Consider the following 25,987-nt stretch of genomic DNA (forward strand, 5'->3'; position numbering starts at 1 on the left):
AACACGTTTTAATGACCTTCAAAGTCATACGCCATTGTTACAAAAACGAATTAAGCGTTTTTACACCCTGCGCAACTTCTCGATGACATCTGGGATCGACTTTTATTGTCTGAACTAAGATGGCGGTGTGAAAGACAAGGTTTGTTGTCCATGGATGCAAAGTATGTATAAGTGTATCAATCGAACGGCGCAGTGCACGAAATATTTCCAAGCAGCAGGAAGCGGCCCCAATCTCAACAAAGGATTTGCGTAAGTGTTACATGGCGATCTATATCGTTAGAAGAAGTAATTGTTGTTATTGCATGAAGTCACGCTAGCTAGTCCTCGCTACAGACACTGGTCACGGCCGTGTTAAGCCGGGTGGTTGATCTCCTCTTTCCATCTTAAACACTTCCTGTGTTTCTTCTTAAATGATCTGCCTTACATCTTTTTTGGTGCAAGGAGTCTAAAGGATCAGTGCGTGTTGTATGTATTTCATAGAACTGTATAATACAATTCGACTGCCATTTAATGTAGTTTCTCGCTGATGGCCCCAGTATTCATTGTTGATGAGTCAGGTTTTCATTCCAGTGGGCGGCTCCCCACATCCCGTATACACTACAGACCTTTCTCCTTCAAAGTGTTTAAATCGCAAAATTTAATTTTAAATTGCAAACGGATGCTAATGTGATGTCCATAGAGTTATTAACTTGGCTGATGGTTGGCCTTCTGAGTTGGAGTTCAGAGTTCAGTTCAATAAATGCTGTATTACTTGTCATAAATGTTCATGGGGTGATATTAATAAGAGTAACCACACAACTTTATAATTTCATATTAACGTAAATTAAGAGGTGGCTGCCTCCTTCCACTTTCCACCCGAAGGCTTTAAGAACTTTGACCTCATGGAAACGTACGTGGCCAGGTTTGTTTTATGGTTGTGCGTTGTAGCCTAACATTTATTTCACGGGGTAAATGAAAAGCTTTTTTTTCGACCTTGCCACTTGCTTGCAGAGTTTTCTTCAGGTTCCAGCAAAATTATTCAGTTTAAACATTTGCTATCTTGTCCTGTCTTAAATCGAATATAGGCTGAAAACGATCACTGTGTTCCTATTTACGTCCCAACTTCATTGGAATTAGGGTTTGAATCTATATGAATATCTGTGCTCCCTATTATAGGCTGGTGTCATCTTCTCCACTTAGAATGATTGACCCAGCTCTGAAGAGTGTGGTCGCAGACATAATTCGCTCCCCCGAGGACAAGCGACTTTACAGAGGCCTGGAGTTCAACAATGGATTGAGGGCCATGCTCATCAGTGACCCAACGACAGACAAATCCTCCGCTGCTTTGGATGTCCACATTGGTAAAGAAATAAAGAACAATTTCTATGTGGTATACCCATCATCTGCAGTATATGGAAAAATGTATCCTCGCCTCGATTGAGTGGACCTCAGTGATCAGTCTACTTTGAAATTTCAGGTTCATTATCCGACCCGCCGAACATCGCCGGCTTGGCGCACTTTTGTGAACACATGCTGTTCCTGGGCACAAAGAAATACCCAAAAGAGAATGAGTACAGCCAGTTCTTGAGTGAGCATGCTGGCAGCTCCAATGCCTTCACCAGTGGAGAGCACACAAACTATTACTTTGACGTGTCTCATGAGCACTTAGAAGGAGCTCTTGATAGGTAAAGGACTATTTATTTGATTCTATTTCATCTTTCAAAAACATTGATTTGCCTTCGACGGTATTTCTAAATCATTTCCTCTCATGGTTAAAATGGCATTTGCAATTTAAATTTATTGTCACAAAGCATTTTTTGAATAATGATCCGCTGTGTCATAATATCATCTTTAGGTTTGCCCAGTTCTTCTTGTGCCCGCTCTTTGACGAGAGCTGTAAGGACCGCGAGGTGAATGCTGTGGACTCTGAGCATGAGAAGAACCTGATGAATGATGCTTGGAGACTCTTTCAACTCGAGAAGGCCACTGGCAACCCACATCACCCCTTCAGTAAATTTGGAACAGGTTAGCATCACAGTGCAGCATTTCGGTTCGTTTAGAAATATATTATTGTATTCAAGAAGCAATTATGATGTGACCTGTCCATTCTAGGTAACAAGCTGACCCTTGAGACCAGACCATCTAATGACGGCATTGATGTCCGCCAGGAGCTCCTCAAGTTTCACTCGACGTATTACTCCTCTAATCTAATGGGCCTCTGTGTTTTAGGAAGAGGTAAGGCAACCCAGAGGAAGATTTTGGTAAAGAGCATCTGGCCTCAGACAAAAAAAAATTTACGTGCCTCGTCCTTACCCACAGAATCCCTAGATGAGCTGACGTCTATGGTGGTCAAGTTATTTACAGAAGTAGAGAACAAGAACGTGCCTATCCCGGAATTTCCTGATCACCCCTTTCAAGATGAATTTCTAAAAGTGAGCAGCTGTTCTTTGCCTTTGCTGAGGAATTATTTGAAAAAATAATTTTATTTGACCTGTTTGCTGTGCCAGCAATTCTACAAAGTGGTGCCCATAAAAGACATAAGGAATCTGTACGTGACGTTCCCCATCCCAGACCTGCAGAAATACTATAAGTCAAACCCAGGACACTATCTGGGACATCTGATAGGTCACGAAGGACCTGGAAGTTTGTTATCGGAACTAAAAAGTAAAGGTAGGGCACACGGAAGGATTACACAGGGATACCATTTGATCACATGAGGATTCAAAAAAATCGATTCATTATGATTATTGGGTGCCTAAGTGAAATTGTCATTCTTTTAAGGATGGGTGAATACACTTGTCGGAGGCCAAAAAGAAGGAGCCAAAGGATTCATGTTCTTCATCATCAATGTCGACTTGACAGAAGAAGGCCTTTGTAAGCAGTCTTTCGTGTTTTCCAGTCGGGTGTTTGCGGAACACTCTAAATTGTAAAATAACCTCTTCACGTGCGTGTCACCAACAGTACACGTGGAAGACATTATCTTTCACATGTTCCAGTATATCCAGAAACTGCGTCGAGAGGGACCTCAGGAATGGGTGTTTCAGGAATGCAAGGTAACTACAGTATTGCATTATTTTATACATTTTGGGGGGAAAAAAATATTCTCCCTGACACTAAATTTGAGCTATCCATTTGTATGACTTTGATTCTGTCTTTCTCCGCAGGATTTAAACAAGGTAGCCTTCCGATTTAAAGACAAGGAGCGACCCCGTGGCTATACCTCCAAAGTGTCTGGTTTACTACACGTAGGTGGTTCTGTTTCCTGTCCTGATGCTGCTCTTAACTTCGAGACTCATTTCTGTTCATGTCTCTTTTGTTTTTTCAGTACTACCCACTTGAAGAGGTTCTAGCGGCAGAGTACCTTTTGGAAGACTTTAGGCCAGACTTGATTGAGATGGTGCTGGACAAGCTGAGACCAGAATATGTCAGGTTAGTGCAGTCCTTCTCAAATAGTGGGGGGGCACGGTGCGTTACCAAGGGGGGCGCGTGTGAGACCAGGGAACATGCTTTTCTTTTGGCTGTACTAGATTAAAGGGTAGTAAGTATCCACTCTACAGTGTAGAGCGCACGGAACATACACACAGCACAGAGCAGGCGATAAAAAGTGCAGTGGGACACCATGGAAAAATATTGATCAGGGTTAAAAAGAACGGCGGAGAGAGACTGAGATAAGAGAATTGAGAGTCACACGAAAGCTAAGACAAGGAAAGATGACGAAGCTTCAGTGTGACTACGATGGGAGATGAGGAAAGAGCAGTGTGTTTACTGTGCCTTACAATGTTGGCAGCGGACAACAGTATGAAGTCAAATGAATTAAGGCGGCACTTCAAAGCATTGCAGCTTAATCACGCTGATAAGATGCTTGAGGTTTTTCAGCAAAAACGGGCTGAATAGTGCCAACAATCATCCCTCTTTGTGAAGGCTACTTCAGTCAATCAGCAAGCACTGTAAGCATCATATAAAGCAGCGTACCAAATTGCTCAGTGCAAAAAAAAAAAAACCACACACACCATTGTAGAAGAGCTGATACGACCTGCAGCCGTAGATATGGTCTCCGTCATGCTGCCTCATTTTGATTGAAAAAAAACGGCACAAATTGTTTTCTTCATTTTTGTTTCGTAGGTTAAAATGTTTTATATATTGTGCTCCTGAGTTAATGTTGCTGATTACTTTGAATTAAATATTATTTATTGCTGTTATTCAATTTAATATGTATGTTTATTATTATTTTGTTGTATTTTTTTTCAGGATAAAATGGCAGTTTGTAGTTTAAATCATTATGATTTATTTTTTAATTTCAGGCAAAGTGATGCACATTGAATCTGTTCTGTTACAGACTAAAAAACAATGTTATTAATAAAGTTATTGTTAATTGTAAGTTGATCATTCTTTCTTTATTTTTTTGTTTTCTTTAATGTTAATAAGGGTACAAGCATGGGGGGGCGTGAAATGTTTTCTTCTCCCTGGGGGGGCATCACAGAAAATGATAGAGAAGCACTGGGCTAGTGCAATATTATAATACAGGATATTTGAAAACAAACGGTGGAGCAACACATGTAGATGGAAAGTAATATGCTCATGCGTATATTTAACCATTGTACAGCTAATTTAGCTGCAATACCAAATTGCTTATTACACATTAATTTTGGGTGTGCGTTATGTCTCATATTCTCTACTTCCAGGGTTGTTTTGGTGTCAAAGTCATTTGACGGTGAAACAGACAAGGCAGAAGAATGGTATGGTACGCAGTACAAGCAGGAGGCGATATCCATGGAGACTATCATGGTGAATCTCTGCAAATACAGTGCCAATCATCAATCATCACTATGCTGGCAGTCAAATTCTTCTTGCTTCTGATGAACGACATCATCTTAAGACCGTTCAATCATGTATGTGTTTCAGAAATGGGCCAGTGCTGACCTCAACGGCAAGTTCAAGTTACCGATGAAAAATGAGTTCATCCCGACCAACTTGGAAATTTACCCTCTTGAGAAAGACTCTGCTTCCGTCCCTGCTTTAATCAAGGCAAGTGTGTTGCGGCTTGGCGGCTGTGTTTTGACGTCCGAGTCCTGGAGTGCCACTTATCATTAATGTACACAAGGAGCTTGATTTTAATTGTAGATTACATGGAAGAAAAAAAGAATGGTGTGATTGTGTTTGCTAAAAGAAGGTTGAGGACATTTTATTATTGTGTGGTTTTTTTTAGGACACAGCAATGAGCAAGGTGTGGTTCAAGCAGGATGACAAATTCTTTCTTCCCAAAGCGTGTCTGAACTTTGAGTTCTTCAGGTACGTAATTAGGTGGTTGCTGACGGAAAGGTTGCAAAATTACCCATTTAAATGACCTTTATCAGCTCACACAATTACACACTAGTTGGTCATGAACCCTTCGGAATAACTGCTTTTGTTCCTTTCCTCCATTCCTGTCACATCAGCATTAGCTTAATTGCGCAGAATGTTTGCTGGAGAATCGACTGTTAAAAATGTTACAACATCCGTTTTCATTCAAATACTGCCAGCGCATATTTGTATGGTCAAAGATTTTCCGAAGTATCAAAATTCTTTGAAGAAAGCCTTTCCAAGAAAACTTCACTTGCTGATAGTATACATTGTGTGCGTGATATTTTGTTTTGCCGCATTTTAATTCCTAGGTCAAAGAGGGAAATAATTGTCATTTGTAAATGCACTTTCTTTCTGTGACCCCTTGCTATTTTTCTACAGCCCGTTTGCGTATGTGGACCCATTACATTGTAACATGGCTTATTTATACCTGGAGCTCCTAAAGGACTCCCTCAACGAGTATGCATATGCAGCCGAGCTAGCTGGTTTGAACTATGACCTTCAAAATACCGTCTATGGGATGTATGTAAGTATTCTGATTCCCTCGTTGTAAGATTTCTGTTGCATCCCAAACCAAAAGTCCCCCCCCCCCCCACACCTTCCTATACTTCCCTCGACTGGGCTGTAGTGGCTCAGCCGGGCCTCAATGGCGTTAATTGTGAAAAATAATCGACTTTTTCTTCAACGTAAAGAGAAAATTCTTATGGAAATAAAACGCATAAACGAGACCTGGCTGGTGTCAGTATAGTTTTTGTTCGATCCCGATTTTTTTCCATCCTGCGTCTTATCTTCCGTTCATCTTCCCCAAACACTCATTCCTACGAATCCCTTTATTTGTGCCTCAGTTCGGGCACGTCGATTTTTACGCTTGTTCCTGTGCTGCGAAATAAGCGCGAGGCTTCTCCTGATGTTTGTGCGGGACAGTCATGAGGCTGCATATACATACTCTTCCTGTCAATCTTCACATATTTGCAATGTCTCTCATTCCCAATCAACTGTCTGTTGTTGTTGTTTTTGTTCTCCCTCCTTCTGTAGTCGCTACTTATATGGCGATCCGCTACACTGCAATATGACCTACCTGTTGCTCAGGTTACTGAAGGATGATTTAAGAGAGTATACATATGCAGCCCGCCTGGCAGGGCTGGTGTATGGCATAGGCTCAGGGATGAATGCCATCCTTGTAAGTAAGCTCTTAGAGTCCCGCGGGGAAGTGAAGCAAGTGCTGTGAACTGGCCTCTTTGAGGACTTTTGAATGTGCAAGTCAAATTGATTGCTTGTCCCCTGCTCACTTTGTTTTTTCCAAGATGAAGGCTTTTAGAGGGATGGTGTGCTCCATAATGATCTACTATGTAAATAAGAGCATTTTTTATGGTTTGTTTGTTTTTATAAACATCAGCTGGAACATAATTGTCAAAAAGTTAAACACCAATGTACTGCAAAACGTTTCAACTCAAAAATGCTAGAGTCCACACAAATAAATGTATAAATATTTAATATAAATATAAATATCAGCAAGCTCAAGCAGTCGATTTCATTATCTCGATTTACATTTCTCCACCCGCCATGTCTCTCTTATCATCGCATCATTTTTGGCGGACATAGCAAATAGTTGTGCTTGCACATGCTGACGTTTTCCTTTTTTGAATCCAGATCAGCTTCCTTCAAATTTTGAAGCCGTACTATTAACAAATGTCAATGAAATGTTTTTTTCTTGACTACTACAACCTTTTTCCGCTCACAAACCTTCTGGAAAGTTTGGAATAATCCACTAATAACCTCTCTTTGCTGGTATTGCTCATTAACAACCTCTCGTTGAAAATGATGGTGGTCTCTCCTTGGTACAGAATGACCACTGTGTAGAAAATGATCTATTTCATCATCAGAAGGTCGTGCATGAACAGCTGGCTGTATCAGATTCGATTGTCCCACAAGAGATGACCATCAAGTTCATGAAAATGATTAAACTTCCATTTTGACATTGATCAATCTGTGAAATAATCTGGCTCTTTCTCACTGTTCCAGCTTTCTGTTAAAGGCTACAATGACAAGCAAGACATCCTATTGAAGAAGATCATTGAGAAGATGGCCACATTTGAAATCGATGAGAAGCGTTTTGACATCATCAAAGAAGCGGTAATTGCGATTGGCTTTGCTCTAGCCAGGAAATATTACAGTGCAGTATTTACTCTGCTTATTTATTTTTTTTAAATATATTTCTTTCTGCAGTACATGAGGTCTTTGAATAACTTCAGAGCAGAACAACCACACCAGCACGCCATGTACTACCTTCGTCTACTCATGACTGAGGTGGCTTGGACCAAAGATGAACTCAGAGATGCTCTAGAAGGTGAGATGATTGTTGTTGTTTTTTTTAAATATATTTTTATTGAGCAATGGTATCCTCATTTCGAAAGATCCTTTTGAGACAGTGGGGGATATAAGACATACTAGATGTTATTTTAAATAACTATTATCCATATTCCAGATGTAACTCTCCAGCGCCTCAAGGCTTTCATACCTCAGCTGTTGTCTCGGTTACATATCGAAGCCCTTCTTCATGGCAACATCACCAAGAAGGTTAGTTTGTGTTTTACTTCTTAGAACAGAAAATCCTTTCTGGTGTTTGCATGCAATCAGAAATATCGCCCGATGTTTTGTATTTGTAGCACTTTCTAATTGTTCTTTCTGCCTTCTTTGCCATGTTGTTAGTCTGCTCTTGGCATGATCCAAATGGTGGAGGACACTCTGATTGAGCACGCACGCACCAAACCTCTCTTACCAAGCCAACTGATCCGCTACAGAGAGGTACAGGTTCCAGACGGTAAGTCTTGTACTCCTTCACACTCCAGAAAAGCACTCATAAAATCCCTGCCAGTCTCACACTGCAAGCACAGAGAAGGACCCTCACCCCCTCACCCTGCAGCCTTACACTTGAAAAAGCTTCAATTCAATTCTAAATTCCACCTAAGGAGACTCGTGCTCAGCACGTGTGAATTGATGTCATTGAGCCCAAAAAAGGACACATATTAATATTATCAACAGATAATAATAGAATAATTTTTGCTGCTTTCAGAATTGCAATGAGCACAGTGGCCTCCATCATGCCTATCCAGGAAAAGTGCCAAACCACTACCATTCAACCGATTGCAATGTTTCTCTTTTGATCGTGCAAAATAAATGGGGAATATTGTCACGTTCCTGGCAGGTGGCTGGTACGTTTATCAGCAGAGGAACGACGTGCATAACAACTGCGGCATCGAGATCTACTACCAGACCGACATGCAGACGACCCACATAAACATGCTGCTGGAGCTCTTCTGTCAGATCATCTCCGAGCCGTGCTTCAACACGTTAAGAACTAAAGAGCAGCTGGGTGAGAAGCCTGATAATCTTTTATAACAGTGTTTTATGCTTGGAGCTCTAACCTAATTTCTCTTTTGGACCCCAAAGGCTACATTGTGTTCAGCGGGCCAAGGCGGGCTAACGGGGTCCAAGGTCTCCGCTTCATCATCCAGTCTGAAAAGGCGCCACACTACTTGGAGAGCCGCATCGAAGCGTTCCTTTGCACCATGGAGAGATCGGTGGAAGAGATGAGCGAGGAAGCCTTCCAGAAGCACATCCAGGCCTTGGCCATCCGCCGCCTGGACAAGCCCAAAAAGCTGTCTGCTGAGTGTGCCAAGTACTGGGGAGAGATCATCTCCCAACAGTATAATTTTGATCGAGGTGAGCTAACGCTGCAAAGGTCCTCCTCACCTTTTGATCTCTTCTGTGGTTGCTCATGTTTCGCATTAAGATAGAGGGAGCAGGATATTGGACACTGTAGACAATAAAATAATAGTTTCAGGATGAGGTTCTTAAAGTTTTTTTTTTTTTTTTTTAATTGCGTTGTACTGTTCATAGATAAAAGTGTAAACTGTAAGACAAAATGCTTGCAGGAATACCAACATTGTCTTTGTGTCGTAGATAACATTGAGGTGGCCCATCTGAAGACGTTAACAAAAGACGACGTTATGCAATTCTGCCGTGTAAGTAGATTAACCAACCACACACACACACACACACGGTAAAAATGAAATATCAGACTCTTGTGATTGCGGTTTTATTTTCATCTTGACCCTTTGTGTGCCCTCCACAGGAGCGCCTAACCCTGAATGCCCCTAAAAGACACAAGATGTCAGTTCACGTGTTGTCCAGAGAGATGGACACCTGTAAGTATCTGCAGTCACGTGACCAAGTAGAAGGACACCCCACGGCTCAGTCTGACCTTACCTTGTCTCTTAGGTCCCCTCGTTGGAGAATTTCCTGCTCAGAACGATGTCAACTTGGCCCCTGCGCCCTCTCTGCCCCAGGTGAACTCCCATTTACACAAACACATGAATCTTGTCTTTGAGTCGGTAATTGGAGTTTGGCTTGGATGTTCAAATTGTTTCTGTTAATATGACAACTAGTCCTCAGTGAGCTAAAAAGAGGATCTTTAAAGATGTTTTTTTTTTTGTGGTTCTGCAGCCGTCGCTGGTCCAGGACATGACAGAATTCAAGAGGAGTCTGCCTCTCTTCCCTCTGGTCAGACCTCACATCAATTTCATGGCAGCCAAACTGTGAGCGACACTGGCGCTGCGCCCGTACCGCCACGTAACGTCAAGAAGACTCACATCTGATTGTGTGTGTTTAGGGGAGTACATATGAATGTGTAAGGAAGCAGTCTGGATCAACTAGAAAGAAGTAGATGCTTGGAAACATGCGTGTTGTAGAGTTACACAGGACACCATAGCTGTGATTAATGGTAGAGCCTCATGTTCCAATTGAATAATGATGTCACAGTCCTATATAAGTTTTTTGTGGAAGAGCTTGACATCACCTGACAAAAACAACTTTTTACTCATCGTCATGTTCGTCAGCCTCGTTGCGATGATTTTAGTCCTCAGACTATTTTCATTTTAAACTGTTCATACGTTGGGACCCTTTTGAGCTATTTTTAATCAGCTTACTATGAATAACCTTGCCCATAGAAAGTTATTATTATTATTTTTTTTAGATTTCAACTTATAATACTTAAAAAAAAAAAGGACATCTCAGGGGTACTCAAGTGCTGATTTATAGTCTCAAAGTTATGTTGGTCTGTCATCTGCATTAGTTTGTTCATTGAAATAAATTTGATCAAATCCTAATTGTCATTGTGTAAGTTTATTTCTCTCACAAACGGTCAACCTGTTATGTGTCTTACTTTTGTTTCGTACAGGGATAATTCAACACGCTCGCATGCAAACCAAAAATGCATGCTGTATCATTTTTTATCAGTCTTGGCATAAACCGTACAAAAGTCAGACTGAATTCCGATAACTCAACGTGTTTTGGCAAAATTCACCGTGCACACGTGAATGTGAGACACAGCTAACGCATTCGTGATCAGTGTGCAATCTTTTCAAGCCCCTCCCATTTTACCTGAGCCAAGAACAAGAGGACCTCATGCTGCTGCAATAAGCATCTGTTCTTTCCCTAAATATATGTTCTGCATGTAAAATTAAATTGCTTCGTAAAGTGTTGTATCAAAGCCTCCATCCTACATGTTGATATACATATAAACCCACGTGATTGATGCACGTAAGTCGGAACTGCTACGAGAAGTGATTGGTTTTTTCTAAAATGTTGGCCAAGAGATGTTAAGTTTAATCTGATTGATTTGGACTCAGAAATGTACATATTTTAAAATGAAAATACTTGACATTGGTTGTACTGTCCCTGACAGAAACAGTTGAAAACTGTCCAAAGTCCTTCTGAGCAGCTTAAAGAAGAGAAAAATTGCCAAGTTATGTCTCCTTAAATTCTGTAAGGAAAAGAAAGTCAAATCAGTACCCATGGGGCACAGTTGCTGAATAAAGAATATTATCATCTGAGATAGAAGAAGTGCTTGCAAACACGTGAAACAAGTGGCCAACCAGCAAAGTGCTGTCCGCTTCCATTTGAATATCCATTCACTCATTCATTGTCCAAACAGCTAATATGTCAAACTATATTAAAAAAAGAAACAAAAATAGGTAAATGAGATTAACTCTGGAATGAGTTTTTGAAGTCGAGCTTGGGCATCCCATGGAAGGGCGACGGCCTTCAGTAAAACAGCAGTCAGGGAGTTCTTGGACAATCAGGCTCATCTAGTTCACTCTAACTTCATTAAACACCCAAGAAACTTATTTTTAAGGAGACTTTATTATGATTGTGATGGTTTTATGCCCTTTTTTTTTTTTTCTATTTTGAGAATAAAATCTCAATCCGCTGTCACACAAAGCGTCTAGACAAAAAGCATTCTTCATGTGCATTTCTTGGCTGTTGCTGTTTTTCTCAGGTGTGTGCTTAGGGATTGTCATGTAATAGAACCAGAATAGAATTTGAATCTATTGAATGAAATGGAACAGCCACCACACCCACCACACTCTCCCACACACACCCATGCTGGACCAAGTCAAGGTGACGTCATGGTTATGGGCTGGTTGCCAGTTTAACATGGTTTTAATGCATTGGTTTCAATCATCATTAATACTGGCTGTATATATTCTTTTATTTTTGTATTTATTTTGAGGTGACATCTAAGCAATAATATGACGGCCTGCTTTCAGAGTTGAGTGAAGGAGCGGCCTCTGAAGTTAATTTGGTCCAATTAACTTTGTTCTTCTACTTTCTGGAAAGTAATGGCGTGTCCTTAACAACGACAATAATAAGAGTATTTATACATGGGTATGTTCTAAAGAATAGCTCACCGGTAATCGGACCTTGTGACTTGCTAAGAAGAAGAATGTTAAGGATTGGTTGTTTTGTTTTCCTTCTTTTTTTTCTTCAATTTAACAAGTTAAGAACAGAGTAACTTGTAAAAAGGATTGTTTTTTTTTTTTCCTTTCTTTTCTTCAATTTAACAAGTTACTCGGTTCTTAACATGCAATCTAGATATTCTTGTTTTTTAAAAAAAAGGATAACACTTATTTAAAAGGACATTTTAGTTAGTGCTGCAATTTTAATACCGTGATACTTTGCCTAGGATTATCATACCTCCAGACAGAAGGGAGGATGAAGGGAACAGACAGATCAACTCGCAGCTAGGAACCGAACCGAAACTAACAGAAACAGGAGATGCGACTAAAGCACACACGCGAGATGTGAAAAAATCTGACAAAAGAGTGAGTCACATACAGACAGGACTTAAATACGTGAAAAGTAACAAGAGGCAGGTGACTGTGGTTAGTAGTACTTAGTACATAGAGTGGGAGTAGACACAGGAGGGGAGGGGCGAGTACACAGAGATGCAGACAGAAACCATGGCAACATAAACACACGGAAATGAATGAAGACGGGTCGTGACATTAATATTATATCAAAGCAGGGACTCCAATCAAACTAATAAAAATAAATGTCGTTGTAAAGTCACTCTTGTTTATTCATTGTTTGTGCCTTCTTTTGTTTTTATTTTTTTGTTTTATATTGTGTACTATGTCTTGTCACCGTGGGATAGTGGGAACGTAATTTCGATTTCTTTGTGTCTTGGCATGTGAAGAAATTGACAATAAAGCAGACTTTGACATTGACATGGTTTATTTTCATCTTTGCTTATATTCAGTTGAAATGAAAACAATTCAATTTATTTCTGAATTACTAGTTGGGGCTGTCGCACTTTTCTCAGCTGCGGCAAACATACTGTAGAAAACAAACACCCAATTGTTTTTTAGGTCCAGAAATAGGTTTAATAATCATTAACTCAGTCATATACATAAAACCAACTAATCCACTTTTTATGTTTAAATACTTAAAAAAATGGTTAAATTTGAAACTGGTAATAGAGTACAAAGTAGACAATAATTATATTTATAATTATAACATAATCCTTTAAGAAGCTTCACGGTCGTATATAAGTGGAAGAGTCGAACTTATATAGTTAAATTTTTATCTTACACACAATTGCAAAACACTCAGAAGTTGAAGCGCAACTGTTTGCACTGACTTTCATAACAGCAGATAAGTACATTTATATACACGCAGTGTCACTGAATAAATGATAAGGTGCATATATGAGACATACATTTGATCACAAACATAAATAGATGGCTTTCTCATTTTTAAAACACGCTTCACAAAAGCAATGTGAACACGACAGCGGCGATCATGGCGGTGAATGAGAGCGTCTGTACGTCGGCGCCGTTTATAAACGTAGCCTTGGCCAACGACGCGTCTGCCGTTCGCACTGCGATATTTGCAGACGAGGCCGTCGCTGACGCCAGAGCCCGCATGGTGTCCGTCTCGGTGTTGAGGCGACGGCCCGGCGCGGTTACTATCACAGCCAACGCTGCCGCTTGTTTGGTTAAGTCAGTGCACACTTGCCCTGTGGACCCCACAGACAGGATGGCCAGCGGATCCAGAATAATCTCCGTGCATGGCTGCGAAGTACCAGTCACCGTGTCTTGCACCCTCCTTGTAAACATCCTCCACTCATTGTCGATTTCTCTGGCCACTTGTTGGGCTTCTGTAATTGTTTGCGTGGTTGCTTGACCGGAGGCGACAGTTTGCGCCGCTCTTGTCGCCCCGGACGCTATTTCAGCCGCCTCCATTGCCAGGCGAGCCAACTGCATTTCCAGGTCCGAGCCATTTTGCGATTCGGCCAGGGCCGCATTGGCTGCGGTATTGGCTGCGAGAAATGCCGCGAGTCCGGCGTTCACTGTCGAGTTCAGGGTAACTTGACTGTTACTCAGTGAGGTGGCAGAGCTCGCCGCTTCCCGTGCGGCGGTTAATGCATCTCTGGCTGCTGACTCGGCCCCTGCTCCGCCCGCCGCCGCCGAGCTCGTTGCGGTTATAGCCGCGGCCGAAGCTACGAAGCCGACCACCAACGACTCTTGTGCCAGGCTCAGCGTTGTTCTGTTCATGATGTTTTGCATCAGGTCTATCCCTGTTCGTGTTGTTGTGCTCGCGGATCTCGCTAAGCTTCTCGCGTCCTCAAAATTCTCCGTAGCTCCTGCAACGATGCCTGTAGCTTCCGCCAGCAAGGCGACTTGCTCTGCATCGGCAATCGCTTCAAATATTTCAGGTGTCTGCATGGATGACAACTGACTCCCGAAAAGTTCTGCGGCCCTTCTGGATGTCATCACGAATTCTGCCGAGGTGTCGGAAAATGTATCTGGTCTTCCCGTCGCCACTTGTCTGGCCACCGCCGCCGCGTCGAGTGACACCCTTGCCGCCTCGGGCGAGAACCTTCCTGCTTCCACTTCAAGACTTCCAGACGCAGAAGCAGCTGCGTTGGCCACCGCTTCTGCCGCGTCTGCTGCTCTTGCCGCGGCATCTCTCGCCTCCAGTGGTTCCGCCTCTCCATTTGCAACTAATAAAGCCGCACGATTTGCTGCCTCTGCGCTGTCAAAGGCGGCGTCGATGAGATCGTTGAGATCTCTTCCGGTATTTGCCCCGACAACTGTCGCCGCCGAAGCTGCGAGGGACGCTGCTGCTGCCGCCAGGGAGGCTTCTCTTGACGCTTGGACAGCTTCTGACGGTGTTTCCGCAGCCTGTGCAGCCGCAACCGCGTCCTGTGCTGCGTTTTGTATTTGTAGGGCAGCTAGTTCACTAGCTAACTCAGCTTGTACATTTCTGTCATTTGGTGCCGTAGATTGTTGGGCTGTGTCGAGTGCACGTCGAGCTTCTGCTGCTGTTTGTTCCACCAACAAAGTTGAGTATGCAGCTTCCTCTATAGCTTGTCTTACGCTGGCCTCTACATCCGCTGGTAGCTCTGCTGAATTGAGGAGAGCTTGTAGTTCTTGTGCTGCCATCTCAGCCTCTTGGTTTGCCTTTCTTGCATCATCTATTAGAGATGCCACATTTTCGGCAGTGAGGTCAGAAGGCGTAAAACTCGCTCCGACGGCAGTTGTCCTTGCAGCTAGTCTTGCTATGGTTGCTGCTTCTTCTGCTGCTTCGGCGAGTTGTCGTGCAAATGCTACTAAGTCCCCGTTCGCCTGAAGCGTTGCTTCTTGTGCTCTGGCTGCAGCAATTTCAGATGAGTCTGCTGCATTATCTGCTGCTGCTGCTGCTGCAGCTGCATTCATTGTGCCAAGAGAAAATGAAGATGCAGCAGTGGCTGCCTGTTCCGCAGCAAATGACGCTCTTTGTGCAGCTTCTTCTGCTGGTACGAAGCCCCCTGATACTGCAGCTGCCACTGCTGTGGCTAAGCTCCCCAGTGATGCTGCTGTTGATGCAGCAATAGTAGATGATGCCACGGCTGTCTCCGCTGATCTTTGGATTGCAACTTCGGAAAAACCTGGGCTGTCACTGCTTAGCGTGCTATCGCTGGACAGGGTGCTATCGCTGGAAAGGGTGCTATCGCTAGAGAGGGTGCTGTCACTGGAAAGGGTGCTATCACTGGACAGGGTGCTATCGCTAGAGGGGGTGCTATCGCTAGAGAGGGTGCTGTCACTGGAAAGGGTGCTATCACTGGACAGGGTGCTATCGCTAGAGGGGGTGCTGTCACTGCTTAGCGTGCTGTCGCTGGACAGGGTGCTATCGCTGGAAAGGGTGCTATCGCTAGAGAGGGTGCTGTCACTGGAAAGGGTGCTATCACTGGACAGGGTGCTATCGCTAGAGGGGGTGCTGCCGCTGCTTAGCGTGCTGTCGCTGGACAGGGTGCTATCGCTAGAGAGGGTGCTATCGCTGGAGAGGGTGCTGTCGCTGCTTAGCGTGCTATCACTGGACAGGGTGCTATCGCTAGAGCGGGTGCTGTCACTGCTTAGCGTGCTGTCGCTGGACAGGGTGCTATCGCTAGAGAGGGTGCTATCGCTGGAGAGGGTGCTGTCGCTGCTCAGCGTGCTATCGCTAGAGAGGGTGCTATCGCTAGAGAGGGTGCTGTCACTGCTTAGTGTGCTGTCGCTGGACAGGGTGCTATCGCTAGAGAGGGTGCTATCGCTGGAGAGGGTGCTGTCACTACTTAACGTGCTGTCGCTGGAAAGAGTGCTGTCACTGCTTAGCGTGCTATCACTAGACAGGGTGCTATCACTTGAGAAGGTGCTGTCACTGCTTAGCGTGCTGTCGCTGGACAGGGTGCTATCGCTTGACAGGGTGCTGTCACTTGAGAGGGTGCTATCGCTGGAGAGGGTGCTGTCACTGCTTAGCGTGCTATCACTGGACAGGGTGCTATCGCTAGAGAGGGTGCTATCGCTGCTTAGCGTGCTATCGCTGGACAGGGTGCTATCGCTAGAGAGGGTGCTATCGCTGGAGAGGGTGCTGTCACTGCTTAGCGTGCTATCACTGGACACGGTGCTATCGCTAGAGAGGGGGCTGTCACTGCTTAGCGTGCTGTCGCTGGACAGGGTGCTATCGCTTGACAGGGTGCTGTCACTTGAGAGGGTGCTATCGCTGGAGAGGGTGCTGTCACTGCTTAGCGTGCTATCACTGGACAGGGTGCTATCGCTAGAGAGGGTGCTATCGCTGGAAAGGGTGCTGTCACTGCTTAGCGTGCTGTCGCTGGACAGGGTGCTATCGCTGGAGAGGGTGCTGTCGCTGCTTAGCGTGCTATCACTGGACACGGTGCTATCGCTAGAGAGGGGGCTGTCACTGCTTAGCGTGCTGTCGCTGGACAGGGTGCTACCGCTAGAGAGGGTGCTATCGCTGGAAAGGGTGCTGTCACTGCTTAGCGTGCTATCACTGGAAAGGGTGCTATCGCTGGAGAGGGTGCTGTCACTGCTTAGCGTGCTATCACTGGACACGGTGCTATCGCTAGAGAGGGTGCTATCGCTGGAGAGGGTGCTGTCACTGCTTAGCGTGCTGTCACTGCTTAGCGTGCTATCGCTAGAGAGGGTGCTGTCACTGCTTAGCGTGCTGTCGCTGGACAGGGTGCTATCGCTTGAGAGGGTGCTATCGCTGGAAAGGGTGCTGTCACTGCTTAGCGTGCTATCACTGGACACGGTGCTATCGCTAGAGAGGGGGCTGTCACTGCTTAGCGTGCTGTCGCTGGACAGGGTGCTACCGCTAGAGAGGGTGCTATCGCTGGAAAGGGTGCTGTCACTGCTTAGCGTGCTGTCGCTGGACAGGGTGCTATCGCTGGAGAGGGTGCTGTCGCTGCTTAGCGTGCTATCACTGGACACGGTGCTATCGCTAGAGAGGGGGCTGTCACTGCTTAGCGTGCTGTCGCTGGACAGGGTGCTACCGCTAGAGAGGGTGCTATCGCTGGAAAGGGTGCTGTCACTGCTTAGCGTGCTATCACTGGAAAGGGTGCTATCGCTGGAGAGGGTGCTGTCGCTGCTTAGCGTGCTATCGCTGGACAGGGTGCTATCGCTAGAGAGGGTGCTATCGCTGGAGAGGGTGCTGTCACTGCTTAGCGTGCTATCACTGGACACGGTGCTATCGCTAGAGAGGGTGCTATCGCTGGAGAGGGTGCTGTCACTGCTTAGCGTGCTGTCACTGCTTAGCGTGCTATCGCTAGAGAGGGTGCTATCGCTGGAGAGGGTGCTGTCACTGCTTAGCGTGCTATCACTGGACACGGTGCTATCGCTAGAGAGGGTGCTGTCGCTGGACAGGGTGCTATCGCTTGACAGGGTGCTGTCACTTGAGAGGGTGCTATCGCTGGAGAGGGTGCTGTCACTGCTTAGCGTGCTATCACTGGACAGGGTGCTATCGCTAGAGAGGGTGCTATCGCTGGAGAGGGTGCTGTCACTGCTTAGCGTGCTGTCACTGGACAGGGTGCTATCGCTAGAGGGGGTGCTGTCACTGCTTAGCGTGCTGTCGCTGGACAGGGTGCTATCGCTAGAGAGGGTGCTATCGCTAGAGAGGGTGCTGTCACTGCTTAGTGTGCTGTCGCTGGACAGGGTGCTATCGCTAGAGAGGGTGCTATCGCTGGAGAGGGTGCTGTCACTGCTTAACGTGCTGTCGCTGGAAAGAGTGCTGTCACTGCTTAGCGTGCTATCACTAGACAGGGTGCTATCACTTGAGAAGGTGCTGTCACTGCTTAGCGTGCTGTCGCTGGACAGGGTGCTACCGCTTGACAGGGTGCTATCGCTAGAGAGGGTGCTATCGCTAGAGAGGGTGCTATCGCTGGAGAGGGTGCTGTCACTGCTTAGCGTGCTATCACTGGACAGGGTGCTATCGCTAGAGAGGGTGCTGTCACTGCTTAGCGTGCTGTCGCTGGACAGGGTGCTATCGCTAGAGAGGGTGCTATCGCTGGAGAGGGTGCTGTCGCTGCTTAGCGTGCTGTCGCTGGACAGGGTGCTATCGCTTGACAGGGTGCTGTCACTTGAGAGGGTGCTATCGCTGGAGAGGGTGCTGTCACTGCTTAGCGTGCTATCACTGGACAGGGTGCTATCGCTGGAGAGGGTGCTGTCGCTGCTTAGCGTGCTATCGCTGGACTGGGTGCTATCGCTAGAGAGGGTGCTATCGCTGGAGAGGGTGCTGTCACTGCTTAGCGTGCTATCACTGGACACGGTGCTATCGCTAGAGAGGGTGCTATCGCTGGAGAGGGTGCTGTCGCTGCTTAGCGTGCTATCGCTGGACTGGGTGCTATCGCTAGAGAGGGTGCTATCGCTGGAGAGGGTGCTGTCACTGCTTAGCGTGCTATCACTGGACACGGTGCTATCGCTAGAGAGGGTGCTATCGCTGGAGAGGGTGCTGTCACTGCTTAGCGTGCTGTCGCTGGACAGGGTGCTATCGCTAGAGAGGGTGCTGTCGCTGGACAAGGTGCTATCGCTAGAGAGGGTGCTATCGCTGGAGAGGGTGCTGTCGCTGCTTAGCGTGCTGTCGCTGGACAGGGTGCTATCGCTAGAGAGGGTGCTATCGCTGGAGAGGGTGCTGTCGCTGCTTAGCGTGCTATCACTGGACAGGGTACTATCGCTAGAGAGGGGGCTGTCACTGCTTAGCGTGCTGTCGCTGGACAGGGTGCTACCGCTAGAGAGGGTGCTATCGCTGGAAAGGGTGCTGTCACTGCTTAGCGTGCTATCACTGGAAAGGGTGCTATCGCTGGAGAGGGTGCTGTCGCTGCTTAGCGTGCTATCGCTGGACAGGGTGCTATCGCTAGAGAGGGTGCTATCGCTGGAGAGGGTGCTGTCACTGCTTAGCGTGCTGTCGCTGGACAGGGTGCTATCGCTAGAGAGGGTGCTATCGCTGGAGAGGGTGCTGTCACTGCTTAGCGTGCTATCACTGGACAGGGTGCTATCGCTAGAGAGGGTGCTGTCACTGCTTAGCGTGCTATCACTGGACACGGTGCTAGCGCTAGAGAGGGTGCTATCGCTGGAGAGGGTGCTGTCGCTGGACAGGGTGCTATCGCTAGAGAGGGTGCTATCGCTGGAGAGGGTGCTGTCGCTGCTTAGCGTGCTGTCGCTGGACAGGGTGCTATCGCTTGACAGGGTGCTGTCACTTGAGAGGGTGCTATCGCTGGAGAGGGTGCTGTCACTGCTTAGCGTGCTATCACTGGACAGGGTGCTATCGCTGGAGAGGGTGCTGTCGCTGCTTAGCGTGCTATCGCTGGACACGGTGCTAGCGCTAGAGAGGGTGCTATCGCTGGAGAGGGTGCTGTCGCTGGACAGGGTGCTATCGCTAGAGAGGGTGCTATCGCTGGAGAGGGTGCTGTCGCTGCTTAGCGTGCTGTCGCTGGACAGGGTGCTATCGCTTGACAGGGTGCTGTCACTTGAGAGGGTGCTATCGCTGGAGAGGGTGCTGTCACTGCTTAGCGTGCTATCACTGGACAGGGTGCTATCGCTGGAGAGGGTGCTGTCGCTGCTTAGCGTGCTATCGCTGGACAGGGTGCTATCGCTAGAGAGGGTGCTATCGCTGGAGAGGGTGCTGTCACTGCTTAGCGTGCTATCACTGGACACGGTGCTATCGCTAGAGAGGGTGCTATCGCTGGAGAGGGTGCTGTCACTGCTTAGCGTGCTGTCACTGCTTAGCGTGCTATCGCTAGAGAGGGTGCTGTCACTGCTTAGCGTGCTGTCGCTGGACAGGGTGCTATCGCTTGACAGGGTGCTGTCACTTGAGAGGGTGCTATCGCTGGAGAGGGTGCTGTCACTGCTTAGCGTGCTATCACTGGACAGGGTGCTATCGCTGGAGAGGGTGCTGTCGCTAGAGAGGGTGCTGTCACTGCTTAGCGTGCTATCACTGGACAGGGTGCTATCGCTAGAGAGGGTGCTATCGCTGGAGAGGGTGCTGTCACTGCTTAGCGTGCTATCACTGGACACGGTGCTATCGCTAGAGAGGGTGCTATCGCTGGAGAGGGTGCTGTCACTGCTTAGCGTGCTGTCACTGCTTAGCGTGCTATCGCTAGAGAGGGTGCTGTCACTGCTTAGCGTGCTGTCGCTGGACAGGGTGCTATCGCTTGACAGGGTGCTGTCACTTGAGAGGGTGCTATCGCTGGAGAGGGTGCTGTCACTGCTTAGCGTGCTATCACTGGACAGGGTGCTATCGCTAGAGAGGGTGCTATCGCTGGAGAGGGTGCTGTCACTGCTTAGCGTGCTATCACTGGACAGGGTGCTATCGCTAGAGAAGGTGCTGTCACTGCTTAGCGTGCTATCACTGGACAGGGTGCTATCGCTGGAGAGGGTGCTGTCGCTAGAGAGGGTGCTGTCACTGCTTAGCGTGCTGTCGCTGGACAGGGTGCTATCGCTAGAGAGGGTGCTATCGCTGGAGAGGGTGCTGTCACTGCTTAGCGTGCTATCACTGGACACGGTGCTATCGCTAGAGAGGGTGCTGTCACTGCTTAGCGTGCTGTCGCTGGACAGGGTGCTATCGCTAGAGAGGGTGCTATCGCTGGAGAGGGTGCTGTCACTGCTTAGCGTGCTATCACTGGATAGGGTGCTATCGCTAGAGAGGGTGCTGTCACTGCTTAGCGTGCTGTCGCTGGACAGGGTGCTATCGCTAGAGAGGGTGCTCTCGCTGGAGAGGGTGCTGTCGCTGCTTAGCGTGCTATCGCTTGACAGGGTGCTGTCACTTGAGAGGGTGCTATCGCTGGAGAGGGTGCTGTCACTGCTAAGCGTACTATCACTGGACAGGGTGCTATCGCTGGAGAGGGTGCTTTCGCTGCTTAGCGTGCTATCGCTTGACTGGGTGCTATCGCTAGAGAGGGTGCTATCGCTGGAGAGGGTGCTGTCACTGCTTAGCGTGCTATCACTGGACACGGTGCTATCGCTAGAGAGGGTGCTATCGCTGGAGAGGGTGCTGTCGCTGCTTAGCGTGCTATCACTGGACACGGTGCTATCGCTAGAGAGGGTGCTGTCACTGCTTAGCGTGCTGTCGCTGGACAGGGTGCTATCGCTAGAGAGGGTGCTATCGCTGGAGAGGGTGCTGTCGCTGCTTAGCGTGCTATCACTGGACAGGGTGCTATCGCTAGAGAGGGTGCTGTCACTGCTTAGTGTGCTATCACTGGACAGGGTGCTATCGCTAGAGAGGGTGCTGTCACTGCTTAGCGTGCTGTCGCTGGACAGGGTGCTATCGCTAGAGAGGGTGCTATCGCTGGAGAGGGTGCTGTCACTGCTTAGCGTGCTATCACTGGACACGGTGCTATCGCTAGAGAGGGTGCTGTCACTGCTTAGCGTGCTGTCGCTGGACAGGGTGCTATCGCTAGAGAAGGTGCTATCGCTGGAGAGGGTGCTGTCACTGCTTAGCGTGCTATCACTGGACACGGTGCTATCGCTAGAGAGGGTGCTGTCACTGCTTAGCGTGCTGTCGCTGGACAGGGTGCTATCGCTAGAGAGGGTGCTGTCACTGCTTAGTGTGCTATCACTGGACAGGGTGCTATCGCTAGAGAGGGTGCTGTCACTGCTTAGCGTGCTGTCGCTGGACAGGGTGCTATCGCTAGAGAGGGTGCTCTCGCTGGAGAGGGTGCTGTCGCTGCTTAGCGTGCTATCGCTTGACAGGGTGCTGTCACTTGAGAGGGTGCTATCGCTGGAGAGGGTGCTGTCACTGCTAAGCGTACTATCACTGGACAGGGTGCTATCGCTAGAGAGGGTGCTGTCACTGCTCAGCGTGCTGTCGCTGGACAGGGTGCTATCGCTAGAGAGGGTGCTATCGCTGGAGAGGGTGCTGTCGCTGCTTAGCGTGCTGTCGCTGGACAGGGTGCTATCGCTTGACAGGGTGCTGTCACTTGAGAGGGTGCTATCGCTGGAGAGGGTGCTGTCACTGCTTAGCGTGCTATCACTGGACAGGGTGCTATCGCTGGAGAGGGTGCTATCGCTAGAGAGGGTGCTGTCACTGCTTAACGTGCTGTCGCTGGAAAGAGTGCTGTCACTGCTTAGCGTGCTATCACTGGACACGGTGCTATCGCTAGAGAGGGTGCTGTCACTGCTTAGCGTGCTGTCGCTGGACAGGGTGCTATCGCTAGAGAGGGTGCTATCGCTGGAGAGGGTGCTGTCACTGCTTAGCGTGGTATCGCTTGCGGCGCTGTCACTGCTTAGGGTGCTGTCGCTGGACAGGGTGCTGTCACTGCTTAGCGTGCTATCACTGGACAGGGTGCTATCGCTAAAGAGGGTGCTATCGCTGGAGAGGGTGCTGTCGCTGCTTAGCGTGCTATCACTGGACAGGGTGCTATCGCTAGAGAGGGTGCTGTCACTGCTTAGTGTGCTGTCGCTGGACAGGGTGCTATCGCTAGAGAGGGTGCTATCGCTAGAGAGGGTGTTATCGCTGGAGAGGGTGCTGTCGCTGCTTAGCGTGCTATCACTGGACAGGGTGCTATCGCTAGAGAGGGTGCTATCACTGCTTAGTGTGCTGTCGCTGGACATTGTGCTATCGCTAGCGAGGGTGCTATCGCTGGAGAGGGTGCTGTCACTGCTTAGCGTGCTGTCGCTGGACAGGGTGCTATCGCTAGAGAGGGTGCTATCACAAGAGAGGGTGGTGTCGCTGCTTAGCGTGCTGTCACTGGAAAGTGTGCTGTCACTGCTTAGAGTGCTATCGCTGGAGAGGGTGCTGTCACTGCTTAGCGTGCTATCACTGGACAGGGTGCTATCGCTAGAGAGGGTGCTATCGCTGGAGAGGGTGCTGTCACTGCTTAGCGTGCTGTCACTGGACAGGGTGCTATCGCTAGAGGGGGTGCTGTCACTGCTTAGCGTGCTGTCGCTGGACAGGGTGCTATCGCTAGAGAGGGTGCTATCGCTAGAGAGGGTGCTGTCACTGCTTAGTGTGCTGTCGCTGGACAGGGTGCTATCGCTAGAGAGGGTGCTATCGCTGGAGAGGGTGCTGTCACTGCTTAACGTGCTGTCGCTGGAAAGAGTGCTGTCACTGCTTAGCGTGCTATCACTAGACAGGGTGCTATCACTTGAGAAGGTGCTGTCACTGCTTAGCGTGCTGTCGCTGGACAGGGTGCTACCGCTTGACAGGGTGCTATCGCTAGAGAGGGTGCTATCGCTAGAGAGGGTGCTATCGCTGGAGAGGGTGCTGTCACTGCTTAGCGTGCTATCACTGGACAGGGTGCTATCGCTAGAGAGGGTGCTGTCACTGCTTAGCGTGCTGTCGCTGGACAGGGTGCTATCGCTAGAGAGGGTGCTATCGCTGGAGAGGGTGCTGTCGCTGCTTAGCGTGCTGTCGCTGGACAGGGTGCTATCGCTTGACAGGGTGCTGTCACTTGAGAGGGTGCTATCGCTGGAGAGGGTGCTGTCACTGCTTAGCGTGCTATCACTGGACAGGGTGCTATCGCTGGAGAGGGTGCTGTCGCTGCTTAGCGTGCTATCGCTGGACTGGGTGCTATCGCTAGAGAGGGTGCTATCGCTGGAGAGGGTGCTGTCACTGCTTAGCGTGCTATCACTGGACACGGTGCTATCGCTAGAGAGGGTGCTATCGCTGGAGAGGGTGCTGTCGCTGCTTAGCGTGCTATCGCTGGACTGGGTGCTATCGCTAGAGAGGGTGCTATCGCTGGAGAGGGTGCTGTCACTGCTTAGCGTGCTATCACTGGACACGGTGCTATCGCTAGAGAGGGTGCTATCGCTGGAGAGGGTGCTGTCACTGCTTAGCGTGCTGTCGCTGGACAGGGTGCTATCGCTAGAGAGGGTGCTGTCGCTGGACAAGGTGCTATCGCTAGAGAGGGTGCTATCGCTGGAGAGGGTGCTGTCGCTGCTTAGCGTGCTGTCGCTGGACAGGGTGCTATCGCTAGAGAGGGTGCTATCGCTGGAGAGGGTGCTGTCGCTGCTTAGCGTGCTATCACTGGACAGGGTGCTATCGCTAGAGAGGGGGCTGTCACTGCTTAGCGTGCTGTCGCTGGACAGGGTGCTACCGCTAGAGAGGGTGCTATCGCTGGAAAGGGTGCTGTCACTGCTTAGCGTGCTATCACTGGAAAGGGTGCTATCGCTGGAGAGGGTGCTGTCGCTGCTTAGCGTGCTATCGCTGGACAGGGTGCTATCGCTAGAGAGGGTGCTATCGCTGGAGAGGGTGCTGTCACTGCTTAGCGTGCTGTCGCTGGACAGGGTGCTATCGCTAGAGAGGGTGCTATCGCTGGAGAGGGTGCTGTCACTGCTTAGCGTGCTATCACTGGACAGGGTGCTATCGCTAGAGAGGGTGCTGTCACTGCTTAGCGTGCTATCACTGGACACGGTGCTAGCGCTAGAGAGGGTGCTATCGCTGGAGAGGGTGCTGTCGCTGGACAGGGTGCTATCGCTAGAGAGGGTGCTATCGCTGGAGAGGGTGCTGTCGCTGCTTAGCGTGCTGTCGCTGGACAGGGTGCTATCGCTTGACAGGGTGCTGTCACTTGAGAGGGTGCTATCGCTGGAGAGGGTGCTGTCACTGCTTAGCGTGCTATCACTGGACAGGGTGCTATCGCTGGAGAGGGTGCTGTCGCTGCTTAGCGTGCTATCGCTGGACACGGTGCTAGCGCTAGAGAGGGTGCTATCGCTGGAGAGGGTGCTGTCGCTGGACAGGGTGCTATCGCTAGAGAGGGTGCTATCGCTGGAGAGGGTGCTGTCGCTGCTTAGCGTGCTGTCGCTGGACAGGGTGCTATCGCTTGACAGGGTGCTGTCACTTGAGAGGGTGCTATCGCTGGAGAGGGTGCTGTCACTGCTTAGCGTGCTATCACTGGACAGGGTGCTATCGCTGGAGAGGGTGCTGTCGCTGCTTAGCGTGCTATCGCTGGACAGGGTGCTATCGCTAGAGAGGGTGCTATCGCTGGAGAGGGTGCTGTCACTGCTTAGCGTGCTATCACTGGACACGGTGCTATCGCTAGAGAGGGTGCTATCGCTGGAGAGGGTGCTGTCACTGCTTAGCGTGCTGTCACTGCTTAGCGTGCTATCGCTAGAGAGGGTGCTGTCACTGCTTAGCGTGCTGTCGCTGGACAGGGTGCTATCGCTTGACAGGGTGCTGTCACTTGAGAGGGTGCTATCGCTGGAGAGGGTGCTGTCACTGCTTAGCGTGCTATCACTGGACAGGGTGCTATCGCTGGAGAGGGTGCTGTCGCTAGAGAGGGTGCTGTCACTGCTTAGCGTGCTATCACTGGACAGGGTGCTATCGCTAGAGAGGGTGCTATCGCTGGAGAGGGTGCTGTCACTGCTTAGCGTGCTATCACTGGACACGGTGCTATCGCTAGAGAGGGTGCTATCGCTGGAGAGGGTGCTGTCACTGCTTAGCGTGCTGTCACTGCTTAGCGTGCTATCGCTAGAGAGGGTGCTGTCACTGCTTAGCGTGCTGTCGCTGGACAGGGTGCTATCGCTTGACAGGGTGCTGTCACTTGAGAGGGTGCTATCGCTGGAGAGGGTGCTGT

At 48.6% G+C, this 25,987-nt stretch overlaps 2 protein-coding genes across 5 annotated transcripts in view; one reads left to right on the top strand and one right to left on the bottom strand.

Annotated features, from left to right (window-relative positions):
- Positions 1 to 90: 90 nt before the first annotated feature.
- ide (insulin-degrading enzyme) lies at positions 91 to 10,487 on the top strand. Of its 2 annotated transcripts, none has more exons than XM_061285378.1 (25): positions 91 to 249; positions 1,156 to 1,340; positions 1,457 to 1,664; positions 1,835 to 2,004; positions 2,092 to 2,214; positions 2,299 to 2,411; positions 2,487 to 2,649; positions 2,761 to 2,853; positions 2,941 to 3,032; positions 3,144 to 3,224; positions 3,305 to 3,408; positions 4,662 to 4,764; positions 4,882 to 5,004; positions 5,186 to 5,268; positions 5,701 to 5,845; positions 7,342 to 7,452; positions 7,546 to 7,666; positions 7,805 to 7,896; positions 8,029 to 8,140; positions 8,525 to 8,692; positions 8,770 to 9,042; positions 9,283 to 9,344; positions 9,455 to 9,527; positions 9,601 to 9,668; positions 9,826 to 10,487. In XM_061285378.1, exons 1-25 carry the CDS (start codon positions 155 to 157, stop codon positions 9,919 to 9,921), a joined length of 3,057 nt encoding a protein of 1,018 aa, XP_061141362.1. In that variant the 5' UTR covers positions 91 to 154; the 3' UTR covers positions 9,922 to 10,487. The 2 variants fall into 2 exon arrangements, with proteins under 2 accessions (XP_061141362.1, XP_061141363.1); XM_061285379.1 differs by having other exon boundaries at positions 97 to 249; positions 1,180 to 1,340.
- A 2,392-nt stretch (positions 10,488 to 12,879) lies between these two features.
- The window catches only part of LOC133158736 (mucin-12-like), a 102,201-nt gene continuing 89,093 nt past the window's right edge, over positions 12,880 to 25,987 (bottom strand). For all 3 annotated transcript variants that reach the window (XM_061286127.1, XM_061286126.1, XM_061286125.1), the window contains exons 6-7: positions 20,800 to 25,980; positions 12,880 to 20,673 (exon numbers count right to left, since the gene is read on the bottom strand). In XM_061286127.1, the coding sequence (XP_061142111.1) occupies positions 13,431 to 20,673; positions 20,800 to 25,980 (12,424 nt within the window). In that variant the 3' untranslated portion in view covers positions 12,880 to 13,430. The remainder of the gene's footprint in view (positions 20,674 to 20,799; positions 25,981 to 25,987) is intronic.

This window comes from Syngnathus typhle, linkage group LG8 (genome assembly GCF_033458585.1).
Source record: "Syngnathus typhle isolate RoL2023-S1 ecotype Sweden linkage group LG8, RoL_Styp_1.0, whole genome shotgun sequence".
Classification (NCBI taxonomy): domain Eukaryota; kingdom Metazoa; phylum Chordata; class Actinopteri; order Syngnathiformes; family Syngnathidae; genus Syngnathus; species Syngnathus typhle.

Coding starts and splice junctions, on each gene's coding strand:
- ide (XM_061285378.1), top strand. CDS start 155: ATGCAAAGTATGTATAAGTGTATCAATCGAACGGCGCAGTGCACGAAA. Junction 5,846..7,341: donor ATACCGTCTATGGGATGTAT/GTAAGTATTCTG, acceptor TCACTGTTCCAG/CTTTCTGTTAAAGGCTACAA. Junction 7,667..7,804: donor ACTCAGAGATGCTCTAGAAG/GTGAGATGATTG, acceptor TCCATATTCCAG/ATGTAACTCTCCAGCGCCTC.